A 13,487-nucleotide genomic window follows, 5' to 3' on the forward strand; every position below is an offset into this window, starting at 1 on the left:
ATCGCAGGATGTTTGGCAGCAAGCCAGTAGCATCACCCCGAGTGGTGACAACCAAAAATGCCTGTAGACTTTGATAAGTGTCTCCTGGGGGGCAAAATTGCATCACCCCCCCACACACACACACACCTTTTCAGAACCACTACACATCAGGAACTTGCAAGTCCTTTGGTTCCTACCCCATCCATAGCTCTGTGAAACAGCTATGCCTCTCTCAAGACTCAGCCAAGAACTTCCTGAACTTCTCTCCAGCCAGTCATGTTCACCACTGCCTGCTTCCTGCCCACATTGTATTCCAGGCAAATAACACAGCTCTTTGATGTACTGTAACATCTGCTGAATGGCTCTGTCCCTACTGGGCTGCAGGTTCCTGGGTGGCCCAGATCATCTGATTTCTCCCAGAAACTCCACCCTCAGGGGACACCTCGACACAATCAGCTCTCCTCGTTTGCTGAATGAATGCCTAAATGGAGGTTGTTTCATGTCTATTGTTTTCTTTGTAGGGTATGGATGTAGCTTTGTAGTTTATCTCTTTTATTTCATCAATGACAAGGCACTGGGGCGGAGATTTAAAAAAAAGAATGCTGGGCATGATTCCCGGTGAGATGGGCTTGCCGTAAGGCAGAATTGAAGTTCTTCCTTAAGGCGACTTTTGGGACTGTTGCCTGAGCCCCAAGCTCAGAGGCCTGGTGTCTGCCTCTGCTGCGTCCGCCTCAGATCCTGAAGAAGTCGGCCCTTGAATGGGGCAGTATGTAACCAAGGGGAAGGAGTCCACACCAAGGACAGGATGCAGGAGGCAGGCCTGCCGCTAACTCAGACAGCAAGTGCCTTTGTGCAAATTCCAAAAGCCCATCCTGCCTGTGATGGGATGCAAGCCAGCAAGTGGAACCGGGGCTGGATGTCAGCCCCCAAAAGCCCCTTGGCCGTGTCACCTGCAGGGCCCAGGCAGCACCTCTGCACTTGGCCCCTGCACTGAAGGACATTCCAGACACACGGAATCTCAGAGCGAGGAGGAAACAACAGCCAGAGCCCGGCCCAGAGGCAGTTACCCGGCTGAGTCGCGGCAGAGGTGGGACTAAACACCCTAGTCCTGAGGTATCACCCGCGAGATGTGGTCACAGCAGGCTCTGGAGACAGATCCACTTTGGCTAGGCTCCCAGGCCCCCTCTGGTCACACAAAACCAGGGTGCATCAGTATTGCTGGACAATACCACCCTCTGCCTCACTGGCTTCCCCAGGGCTGCCTGCCAATGTGGAGCTTTAGGGATTGGGATGGGTGTGGCTACTATTCCCGCAAAGATCCGCCCCTTTCTCACTCAGCTCCCAGGTGGGGAAAAGCAAGAGGTCACAGGCCAGCCCTGCTCATCACAGGTCACTTCTTCCTGGGGAGGAAGGGAGACCTGCCACCAGGCATAGGGGCAGGGGCGGTTCTAGTCCCTGCTTTCCCGCTGATTACCCACGCCAGCCTGGGGCCTGACTTTTAGCCCCCATGCCCCCCCGGAAAGTTCACATGAGATCATGCTCGCAAAATGCCTGGGCAAAGATATGCAGTTATGAAGGACTATTAAATTCACTTGCTACAAGTGAATGGGGCTAACTCCCTACATCTTAAAGCCTCAGGTCCCTCGGGTAGGGAGGGCAGCAGCTGGGCAAACTGGTCACGCTGCCCCCTTCCAGAACAGCCATCTGTCCAGCAGCCCAGGGGAATCAGTTTGTCTGGGACCAGAGAGCAGTCCTTCCCGTTGCCATGGAGGGTAGTGCCAGGTGGGCAGCCAGCCTGCCTCTGGGTCAGGCATCTCCGACTGGAATGTCCTTCTCTGAGCTCCCCAAAGAGGGACCAAGGGCTACAGGACAGTGGCTGTCAAACGGCAGTGTACAAAAGACTCACCTGGGATGGGGTGGTGTGCCTGCTGAATGCACACATCCAGGGCCCCATCCTCAGGGATTCTGATTCTGCAGCATTGGGAAAATGCACTTTAACAGCACTGCCCACCCCCTCAGGTGCTCTGAACGCGGGAGGCGGATGGATCAGACTGAGTAACCGCCAGTGTTTGGGAGAGAATATACTCTCTGGAAGCAGAATCTTCCTGCTGGTGTGGCCTGGAGTGAGTTATTTAATCTAAGCCTCAGTTTCCTCCTTTTAAAACGGGGAGGTGACACCTTCGCAGGGCTGTTCTGCACTTTAAATGAGACGATGGGGGCAGCGCAAGGAGCACAGTGCCGGTGCCTCTTCTGTCCTCAGAGCCGAACCCAGAACAAAGGGCCATCACTTCAGAGGAGAGGGCGCAGGGGAAGGAGACAGCCAGTGTGGGGGCGCTGACCTCTCAGGGCACCCACAGCCACAGCGACCGCCCGTGCAGACATCAAGGTGGAGATGTTTTCCTTTTGCTCAATTCGGGGCCCAGCAGGCCCGGCTCGGGGTGCTGATTAAAGCCCAGGCAACACTACACTCCCAGAAAGGTCAAAACTTGAACTAATTGAGGGGAAGGGCAGCCCAATTAAGGGAAGTGGAGTCTGTAAGATGCACTGTTTCTCCAGCAGTGATGGGAATCTCCACCCGCACCCTGGAAACCTGCTGCTAGAGTGGAAAGTGCCTGGAGGTAGCACAAACCTGTGCTGCTGGAGGATGGGAACAATTCATCCCTGGGGGTGGGGGTGGGCTCTCAGGGCTCTGGGGACTCCCAAAGACTTGCTTTTGTCTTCAAGGCTGTGTGTAACAGGCCCCATCTGAAGCATCACCAATTTCTGCACCAGTCAGGGGTGATCCCCATAGTCCAAGAGCAAATTGCAGTGGGGAAAGCAGAGACTTTGGAGTCAGGGGTCCCACAGTCTGTGAGACTAGGCGTTACTTAACCCCTCTGAATTCCACCTGAAAAATGAGCCTGCCTCATGGGTCTGGTAAGGATGCAAAGATATGCAGTGATACCCAGACAGAATCTGGTGAGGTGCCTGCCCGATGGCAGAGCCCTGTCCTTCCCCTCTGACAGTGTCTGGCACACAGTAGGCCCACAGCATCGCTTGATAGGGTACTAGTTTCCCAGTCCTTATCATGCTCCCTCTTGGCAGGTGGATCCAATAACATACCCTTTAACATGTTGTTCCCCAGCTCTAACGCTCTGGCCCCCCACTTCCTACAAATCAAGCCCTCTTGGTGGCCAAAGACCTCCTAGTGCTTCCAACCCACTCCCTCCCCTGACAATAAACACTCTTTATTCTCCAAACACACCCTCAGGCTCAGCCCGTGTCACCACTATCCCTGTGGGGATGCAGGTCCCTGTCTCACTCTCCCCTGAGGCAGTCCTGGGACCACTCTGTCCCCGGCCCTCTCCCAGGAAGCACGTGTCTGAGCACTTGGGGGGAGGGCTGGAGGACAGAGACCTGTCATTCCTCCCAGCATAGGGCCTGACTGGCAGGAACTGCTCTAAACAGAATCCCTTTGCAGGGGAGGCCTCCCTCGGGCAGCTGAGAAAGCAGCTTGAACCAGAGCCCCAGCCGATCAACAGGGCCGAGCCAAGACCAATGGGGTCCTGTCCCCGGCTTGGAGGCCAGGCTTCCACCCCGCCCTTCCCCAAGCAGGGCATCTGTGCTTTGTCAGCTGAGGCATCCCAGCTGCCTGTAGCCATGTTACATTGTTTCAGGTTCACTGACTAGACATCAGTAAACACCAGCCCCCTTGCTGCCCAATTCCGCCCAGCCAGGCCACTTCCTGTCCCAGACCCCTGTGCAGGCCCTGTTCCTGACACTTTGGGTCATGTCTCCCTGCCATGAGCCTCACTGGGGCTCATTTCCTGTTGATCGGACCCTATGAGGTTGTCACCCTTCACACTGTTACCCCAAACTAGGTTGATAAAGGAGACATACAAAGGAGACCCAGGCTGGCTCTCCAGAGAAAGAGACCAGATGACGTGAGCCAGGTTGACTAATTCAGCCGTGAAGAACCACATGTGACTCGCCGGAGAGCGAGCAATTCTTTGTAAGACCCTAGGCCAGCTTTTCCCTGCCCCACGTGCTCCTGGGACGACTTCCCCTGCACTAAGTTGATGTTAATTAGTGAAAATTATCTAATGCAAGCTCATTTTAACATTAGCTTAAAGCTAAACATAATTAGAAAGATAAATCAGTTGCTAAAAAAAATCCAATGAAGATACACAAATGATTTTTTCTTAGGATCACCCTGCTGGTTTGGGTTACTGGCCTGGGGCTCTGAGCCCCCCCACACAATACATGGGCAGAGAAGCCAGGACTCCGAAAGTACCTGTCAACGTATTTCTTGATGGATACATCAGGGCAAGATAACTGCAGCTGACCGTTGCAAGGATAACTTTGTGGCCATCGCCAGAGGAATGCTACCTGGGAGGGCTTCCCAAGAAGGGCAAGTGCAGAGTTCAGGGAGGGGTGCAGTCGGGGAAGGTGGACAGGAGGGCGTAGGGGTGAAGAGAACAGAGTGAGTGAGTCCATGTGCTCCCAGGCACACAGCCTTGTACAAGCTGGCCCTCTGCCCGCCCTCCCCATCCAAACTAGCTCCTTCAGCGGTCAATTCCTAGGGGCCTCTGCTCCCCTGGAGCTCGGTGGGACTCATCTCAGTTCCCATTCAGCTTCACTATTTACCAGCAAAGTGGCCTGATCCCCTCTGACCCTCTATTTTCTCATGTGTAAAATGGAAAGTTGCTGGGTTGTTGTGAAAATTTAATGAAATAATATATTCTAAAAGGGCTGGCACATATCTGGCATTAAGTGCTCATAAGTAATAGGCAGCAGCCACCCTACCTGCACTGCCATTTTTTATGCACCACATTGGACTTAAGGGCAGGGTCCACTTTTCATTTTTCTGTATATTTCTGGAACCTGGAACATAGTAGGTCCTCAGAAAACCATGTTGAGTGATTCAGCAAATGTGGGGAATCTCTGGAAACCCTCCTGGGAGTGGGAGTTAAGGACACTCACAGTCTGTCCTCTAAGACCCACTAAAAGGGAAAGAGCCCTGGTCCTTGCCCCCACCCCAACCATCTGCTGACTCCCTGCTAGAAAACAGAACAAAAAGGACATTTATATGGAGCCTCCCACATGCCCCGCCAGTACTCTGAGGGGCCCAACAGAATGATGGCCACCAAACAAGCTACGCCAGGAGGAGCCTATAGATTTCTGGAAACTCAGAGCAGAGAGACTAATAATCAGAAACGCCCTCTTCCAGGGCAAAGATTCTGGGATCATTAGCAAGTCCACAGACTCCGAGGATTTCAGAGAAGAAAGAAAACTGTGGAAGAAAACTGCGGAAGGTGGCTACGGTTGACTGCTCATGGTGAGGGGAGGTGGGGGTGGGAGTGGAGGGGATGGGGGTGGTGGTGAGTTGTCGTGGGGGCAGAGGGGGAGGAGCAGGGGATCCCTGAGTGACTCAGCCTGTGGCTGGGAGAGCTCAGGACAGCGCCAGGAGCAGAGGCAGGCAGGCAGCCAGGCCCCACCTCGGGCTTGTCTGTTCTCTGCCCTGCTTCCCCCACCCCCCTGGAAACTTGCCCCAGAGCAGGCCCTGCCTTGAACACTCTGAGAAAAGGGAGGTGGATCTGGCCAGCAGCCAAGGGGAGGCAGCATCTTCGGGGGTGAGAACATGGAGGGATGGGGTGGGGGCTGCTGGCTGGGAATCCATCAAGGTCTCAGCTTGTCAGTGAGGGCACAAGACCCATGGGCCAGAAGGTGGCCGTTAAGAGAACAATATAGGTCCCTAGAAGCTACGTACACCCTGCTTCCCAGTGACACCTGCCCCAGCTTGTGGCAGCAAGAACCCTCCCCCAACTCACAGATCAGAGCAGCTAGCAGTTGTGTCCTTGCTTGTCTCCAACACTAACTAGCCTGTGAGCTTCCCAGGGCTTGGCTAGCAATAAATCTACTTTGTTTCTGGAAGCTTTAGAGAGAAGAGTTGGCTCCAGGGGCAATCCCCAAAGGTAACCTGCATTTGTAGCAGAAGGATAGCCTTGACCTCAGGCATGTGAGGAATCCCTACTGGCCTCTTAGTAATACGACCTTGTGCTTTCCTTAGGCCTCCGGGGAAACACCATTTCCCATGCAAGGTGCCAAGAATTGGATTAATTAAAACAAACAACATGTATAGCACCTATCTTTTGATGTTAGTCCCTCTTAATAGAAATCCCTTTTATCTACATACATTACTTATCTTTTTGGAAGTGCTCTCTCATAGTTTTGCATTAGAATCTCAGAGCAATCTTGTTAGCAAGAAGGCAAGAATTATCCCCACGTTACAGATGCAGAGATGGAGGCCCAGCAAGGTCAAATGATTTGCCCAAGGTCACCCAGTGGGCAAGGAAACAACATCCAGAGCAAGGACGAAGACACCAGGCTCTAGTTCCCAGCTGTGTACTCCTCCATCAGGCAGTGGCATGGCCTGCTGAGACCACTGTCCGGCAGACCAGGCTACGCTGCTCTTGACACCAAGAGAAGGTCATGAAGAACGCACCGGCTGACTGAGGCCCCATCTTCTACTTTTGAATGTCCTGGGAAACACCCGTCCTCAGAGTTTCAGGGACCCAAAGTGTCACATTTCAGAGGAAACAAGCCTAGCTTTCCCTGTCCTCCAGACAGACAAACAGCCTGTCCCTCCCTGTCACATCCACCTCCTTGTGAAAGCTTAACTTGTGGGGAGTCTTTCCAGACTGCTCTTGGGCTCTCTGGGCTGGGCCCGTGTGGCCAGTCAGGCTGTTCGGGGTGACTGTGAGGGGAACACCATCGGGCATCCCTGGTTTAGGAACTGGGGGGCCTCTATGCCTTCCTGTCTTGTCTTTGCCATGGCAGACCTCAGAGAAGATCCTTGGGTGAGGACTCACATGGCACAGCCCCAGACAGCGGAGGCAGGCAGATAGACAGCTGCCTTGACATCCTGCCACCTCTAAATCAAGGCCAACAGATAAATATAGGGAGAGGGGCTGTGGGGAGGGCAGTGGACAGCCGCTTCTCGCTCCTCTCTCAGAGGAGGAAACAGAAAACACCTGCCCCAACAACCTGATCTCTTGGCTGGGGTACCCCCACTTCCTGGGAGGAAATTCAGCCATACTTCCCTCCCCTGCTCTCAGAAAAGTCCGAGAAGGCAGCAGTCACTTTCCAAGACAACTGACATTTGCACAATATTTTTCCAGTATCTTTCACAGTTTCTCCCTCGTTTTTCAAAACCAGCCAGGAATCTAGGTATTATCTTCCCTTTGCACAGGTCAGGAGTCAAAGAGAGTGATTTACCCAAAAGAGCACAGCTAGTAAGTGGTCAGATCAGGACAGAAACCAGTCCTTTCAAATTCTGAGCCTGTCCTCTGTCCTTGACATGAAGCTTGGAGTTGCTCAGAAACTTGGGCTTCTGGGATGTGACTGAGCACAAAGGAGAGAGACTCAGAGTCCAATAGCCAAAGCGCCTGGGGGCTTGGCAGGGACACAGTGACAGGCCGGGGCAAGATCCCACACGGGCTCTGTTGTGCTGAATCCCCAGAGCTGCCATGCACCATTATCCCAGCCTCGATGGGACAAGTACCCTGCAACTGCCCAGTGCCTCTGAAACAAAGCCCGCGTGGAAAGGTTACTCGTGGAGGGAAGAAGGGTTCGGCAGAGGGAACAGTGTTTGGGGTTTGCAGGTCTTGGGTTGCCCTGAGCACTTAAATCAGGCTTTTGAAAGGCAGCTCAGAAGCTCTGGAGAAAGTCAACCGTCCCTGTGAGATGGAAGGAAGGGAGGGAGGGATTAGGAGCAAGTCAAGAGTGGGACCAGGTCACAAACAAGGTGGTGAGTGAGGTGGCTAATATATTATAGATTTCACAAACTAGTAACATTTAAAGAGTTTTTTCTGTAAACTTCTTTTGTTCTAGTTCTTTTTGTATCCATATCGTGTGTCCATATCCCATTGCCCAGCATGTGCCTGTAGAAACAGGCGCCTGGGTACTATGGGCTGGATGTACTTGAACGAGGGCAGCCCTGACTGAGGCGAATGGGGTAACAGTGGGCTCTACGCAGTGGCCATGACTGCCACCTGCAAAGCTGGGGACTCCAAGACTGCCACACTCCCTGGGCACGCAAACCCAGTCATTCACCCCTATCAGCTGCCCATACCTCTAACCAGGCTGCTAACCGGGCAACCACCTCCTGCCTGGAGCCTTTCCCCAAATCCCTCTGGTCCCCTTTATCCCCCACCCCACACCTGAGAATATTCTTCTCTGCTCCCACACAGCTTGTCACAATGGAGATTAAAGGAGCCCCTTGGGTCATGTGCAGTTCAACAGGGAACGTTCTCCAGACACTTGCTTTTCTAGAGGAACGAAGAGGAACAGTGGCCAGGAGGAGACAGTTTCCAATCGTTTAGACAAATTACTGACCACCTGTGACCCTTGGGGCCCTGCAAAGGAGACAGGAGAGGAATAAGGCGGAGTCTGGGCTCTTCCAAAGCTCTCAGTCCCCAAGGATAAAATGGGCTCTCCGACAGTGAGCTGTGTGCCAGGCACAAACAAGGAGCCTCGTCAGAGAACCAAAATATCACCTTGGATTGGAAATTTGGTAGTGTCAAGGAAGAGGTGGCATCTGAACTGGTCCCTGAAGGAAAGAGGGCAAACCCATCAACAGGTAGGGATGGGGTAGGGCCCAGCCAGGCGACCCATGCCTCTCTGTCCCCCATCAATCAGGCAGGCCTGTTCCTCCCACGGCAACAGCACAAAGAGGAGCAGCTCCCGGGCGGTGCTTCTAATCTTTGTGGGGTCATTGGTAATCTGACCAGGGACCTGGGGAAGCTGGGTCATCTCCTTGTCGTTGGTTCTAAAGACAAGTTGTTTTACCCTTTTGGACCTCAGAGGGTTCCCCTGTGAAATGAGGATAGTACTCTGCTATCCATAATGATGGAGGCTCAAAGGAAATGGGGCCCAGGACTGCAGGGGTTAAGCTCACTCTTTGTGGGGGGCGGGCAGTAAGTTTTCCTCTGTTCCTGAAGCACAGGCAATAAATACTCTTCTAAACCTGCCCAGCACCTCACCAATGAGGTGAGCACCTCCCTCCTCCAGTCAGCAGGGAACCTGTGCACAAGGACGGGTGGCTCTCGGCCTCCTGCTGTCCAGACATGCTTGTGGGCAGGTCCTCCCCATCAAAGGTCCTGCCCTAACCCGGTTCAGGGGCGGGGTTAGTGGCTTTCCTGCCACACCCTCTAGTCCAGCATTCATCATACAGCATTATAATGATGGTTTCGTAGACTATTAGGCGATTTAAGAGCAGAGGTATGTTTTATATGTCTGTTTTCACTAAAGTACTTAGCACACAGTCGACCTTGAAATATCTGTCCAGTAATCAAATGGATGCACTATCCTCCCAAGTCGCTAGCCCATCCAAACGACAGTAGAGCCTCTCAAGCTGCCTTTGTAAATAAGAACTAGGAGTCTCCCAGCCTCCACGGGGTCCAGCTGCGAGCCCACTCCCCGGAGGTACAGTGATCTTAGCAGCCCAAGTAGCAGCAACCTCCCCTGGTCTGGCGTTCCATGCCAGCATGCAACAGGCCCGGGACACATTTCTGGGTCCCTGAAGGCACCTTTTCTGCTTGTAGTTTAAGCAGACAAAGAACATCATTCAGTGACACTAAAGCAAGCAGATCACTCAAGGAACAAAAAGAAGAAACAGCATAAAAAACCCCACCCCACAAGTAAACTTGGCCGAATGTTTGAACGCTGGCTAGCCAGTGTGCCAGGGACAGGGAGGCCATTCTGACATTGGCAGAAGCCCAAAGAGCAGATATCTCAGGACTGACCATCTGGAAGCCCTCCTCCCATTCCACGTAGTCCCACCTCCACACCTGCTGTGCTGTTGCCTCACCGGCCACCACTCTCTGCCCCTCGTCCCCAACCCACAATCATATTTTCAAAGTGTCCCCTAGTTAGGCTCATTTCTCCGCATCCCTAAGGCCCAGGTTTGGAAGCCTCATTCGTCTGTGGCTGTGGGTAAATCATAGCCACTCCCCACCCCCGACCACCCAGACTTGGTTTCCTGTTATCACTCGGGAATAAAAACAACAGCACCTCATGAGGCTATTCTGAGGATTAAATGAGATAAAATAAGAAAACTCTGGCACACTATTGCCACGTATGTCCTTTTGCCTCTCCACCCCCAATCATTCGTGTCTGCACATAAACCGTCTCAAAGTCTGCCCCACCTGGCCTCTCAGCAGCCAGACTCTTACTGAAAACAAAGAAACTCCGTCCCTCGGGGTGAAAAGGAAGAAGGAAAAATCAAGTAACAGCCACGGAGGGTTGCCTGCTAATTGGACAAGCTGGGGTAGGGTTGAGGGCAGGCAGTGGTCAGAGGTATAGCCTTTAGAGCAGAATTTAGGGATCTAGGTCCTTCTATCACCAGCCACGTGATCTTCAGGCAAGGCTCTTTCCTTCTTTGCCTCAGTTCCCATACCTGTGAAACAGGGTCAACCTTTCTGCCCTACCTACTTCACAGGGTCTTTGAGAAGAAGGTGCTGTACATATGTAAGCAGCAGTGATAAAGGGTAGGGGTCCAGAAGGCCTGGGAGTTGAGTGGGCACAGGCAGAGTCAGAAGCTGCTTTTTCGGGGGGTGGGGGTGTCACCTACTTTGGACCCAGTTTTAGACCCCCACACCGGGACAGTTCTTTCCTCCTGCCAATCAAAGCTGCTTGCCATTTTGAAGCAAAAATCTCTCCCTCCTGCTCCTGAGTGTCTTAAGGAGAAACCACTGATTCCAGTTTCTTTCTCTCTCTCCTTTCCACTCTGCAATTCACATCCCTCAGGAAGCTCTCCCAGATTAGGCACATCGAGCCTCAAAAACTCTTTTCCTTCCAGCACATCCCCCAGCCTTTGAGTTAACTCTTGGAGGTAAAGGTCACATTATATCTTCCTATGGCTTGTGCTTGGCACACAGTCGGCACTCAGGAAATAACTATTGGTTAAATATGTACGTATTAGAGTATTGGATCAGTTCACAATTGTTAAAATTTCTCTCATTAAATATTTAAAGAGTTATGAACACTCTACTGCACAAGAGACTCTTCACATCCCACATGGGCGTAGAAGCTCCAGTGGGCAGGGGCCCTGCCATTCCCTTCTTGTAACAGAGGTACACAACCTACACCCCAGGTTGTGTGACCAGGCTCACTCCATTCAAGCTCCTTGGGTGTAATACTTCTGCACCATCATCAGACAGCGGGGCGGGGTAGCACAGTGATCAAGAGCAAGAACTTTGGCGTTTGCAGCCTGGCTCAGACACTCAGTAGCTATGTAACCTTCAGCAAGTAACTGAATCCAAAAATAAAGAAAATACCCATCTCACCCGGTGGTCGCTGTCTGTGGAAAGCAAAAGAGAAAATGCAAGCAAATCATTAGCACAGTGGCTAACACATACTAAGCACTCATAAGTTGTGGCTTGCTAGTAGTATGAGACTTGACCCCTGACCCCAGCTGCAGCCTGCTGCATATTATCACTCATGTTCTTTCACCTCTGCTCAAAGTTGTATATTGCATTCTGCAAAAGAAAAAGGCAAAGAAAGCTCAGGCAGACAATGAGGAATTAGAGAGGGAGGCGGAAATATGGACAGTGCAAATTAACCCTTCCTTCTGGCGGCCAATGTAGCCAGTTACCTGCATCACCACCCCTTCCTGGAAGAGAAGCTCCACCATTGGTCTTTCTAAGTTAATCTTCCCTCCCTAGGCCATTCAGCCTCCAGGGGTAACAGAACCACCACATTCATCCAGTTGAACTAGAAAGACGAACCTAAGCCACTCCTGTTGTATATTCTGAACTGGACACTAAAAGCTGCTGGCGTTTCTTAACGAATCTCAGTGTAGGGGAGCCAGACTTAGTAAATAAAAATCGAGATGCCCCATTAACTTTGAATTTCAGAAAAACAACAATTAACTTTTTAGTATCAGTATGCCCCATGCAATACTTGGTGTATACTGATACTAAAAATTTATTTGTTGTCTATCTGAAATTCAAAGTTAATGGAGCATCCTATATTTTACTTGGAAACACTACCCAGGTAACCCTACCCAAGAGCACGGAGTAAAGATTAAAATCTTCCCTCTGCCCCCACAACCTACCAGCCCTGCCAGTGTTCTAAGCAGCCAACCCAGAAGCATTCCCTCCTTTCAGCTCCCAAGCAGAGCAGACAGCATAAGTGGGAGCTTTTCCCGAGCTGCTGAGTCAAGCCACCTACTTTGTCCAAGTGCCCAGCACAGAGCCAGGCACATAGTAGGTGTTCACAATACATTCCTTGTTCATTTCAGGCTTCTTGAGCTCTAGTATTGGGCCCAGTATTAAGTGTTACTGAGGGGCCAGGCCAGCCTTGACTCTGCTGCAGCGTAAGAACAGATGGCTAGGGTGGGGGTGGGGAAGTCACACCACCAACTTCCTGGTGTTATGAAGATCAAATGAGAAAATGGCAAGGGATATGTTTTGTAAATCTCTGGGAAGCACACAGGCTATTATCATGACCTCTGAGTGGCTCATTTTACGAAAGGGTCCCACAGCCTCCACTCTTCCCTAGGGAGAGGAATTCGACAGGGACACATAAGCACATGGCAGGGGCAAGCCAGTGCCTCTGGACACTGTAATAAAAACAACTCTGTAGCACACTGTAATTTGCCAAACACGTTCATATCCATCCTCTCTAGACTCGCCCCAGTCCCACCACGTGAGGGAGGTTTCCTGGACTATTTTCCAGAGGGTGGTCAGGGCGGTCTGCCCCTGAGATAGTGCATGGTCCAAGGAGCTGGGCGTGGGGTCCACCCCGTGAGGGGGCGGGGGCAGGCCTACCTTCTGGGCCTCTTGGATCATCTGCCTGACCACCTGCTTGAGGTGGGGCGCCTTCTCTTCCATGGGGGGGTGAGTGAAGAAGGTGACGCAGCTCACGCCGCGGTAAAAGCCCGCATCTGCCCAGCCCAGGTCCAGCGGGGGCACCTCCGTGTCGGAGCGGTCGGGCCAGTAGGCCAGGGACTCGCTGGGCTCAGCCTGGTCCTGCGGCAGGGCCTTGGCCTTGGCCTTGCTCTTGCCCCGGGAGGTGGGCGGAACGGGGTCCTCGTAGGGGGTCAAGGCGGCGCGCAGGGCCTGGCGCTCCGGGCTGGACAGAAAATCCCTCAGCTGCTCCTTCTTGATCCGCTCGCAGTAGGCCTGCTCGCCGTCGCCCAGCAGCGCCTCCAGCGCAGCCCGCCGCCGCTCGCAGTAGTAGAAGATGGCCTGCGCCTCGGTCACCCGCTGGTTCACGTGCGCCTCGTCCAGGCAGCTCAGCTGGGACTCGGCCATGGCGCCCCCAATACCCGCCCCGGCCCCGGCCGCGGCCTGGGTCCCACTGCCGCACCTGGAGCCGCCGAGGGGCGGGGCGCCTCACCTGGCCGCGAGGTCAGCCAATCGGCGCGGGCCCGAGAGCGGGCGCGGCCGTCGGGCGGGGAGGGGCGGCCGCGCCCTCAGCCTCTGGGGCCCGGAGCGGCGCGGGCTACCTCGGGGGTTCCCGGA

At 53.1% G+C, this 13,487-nt stretch overlaps 1 protein-coding gene across 1 annotated transcript in view; it reads right to left on the reverse strand.

Annotated features, from left to right (window-relative positions):
- Nucleotides 1–13,277, reverse strand: part of FAM83F (family with sequence similarity 83 member F) — a gene marked incomplete at both ends in the record, with an annotated part of 28,110 nt that extends 14,833 nt beyond the window's left edge. Inside the window, one exon of the mRNA XM_081059977.1 lies at nt 12,792–13,277. Within this exon, the coding sequence (XP_080916103.1) occupies nt 12,792–13,277 (486 nt within the window). The remainder of the gene's footprint in view (nt 1–12,791) is intronic.
- Nucleotides 13,278–13,487: the final 210 nt, after the last annotated feature.

Source organism: Rhinolophus hipposideros, assembly GCF_964194185.1.
Source record: "Rhinolophus hipposideros genome assembly, chromosome: 9".
NCBI classification, from domain to species: domain Eukaryota; kingdom Metazoa; phylum Chordata; class Mammalia; order Chiroptera; family Rhinolophidae; genus Rhinolophus; species Rhinolophus hipposideros.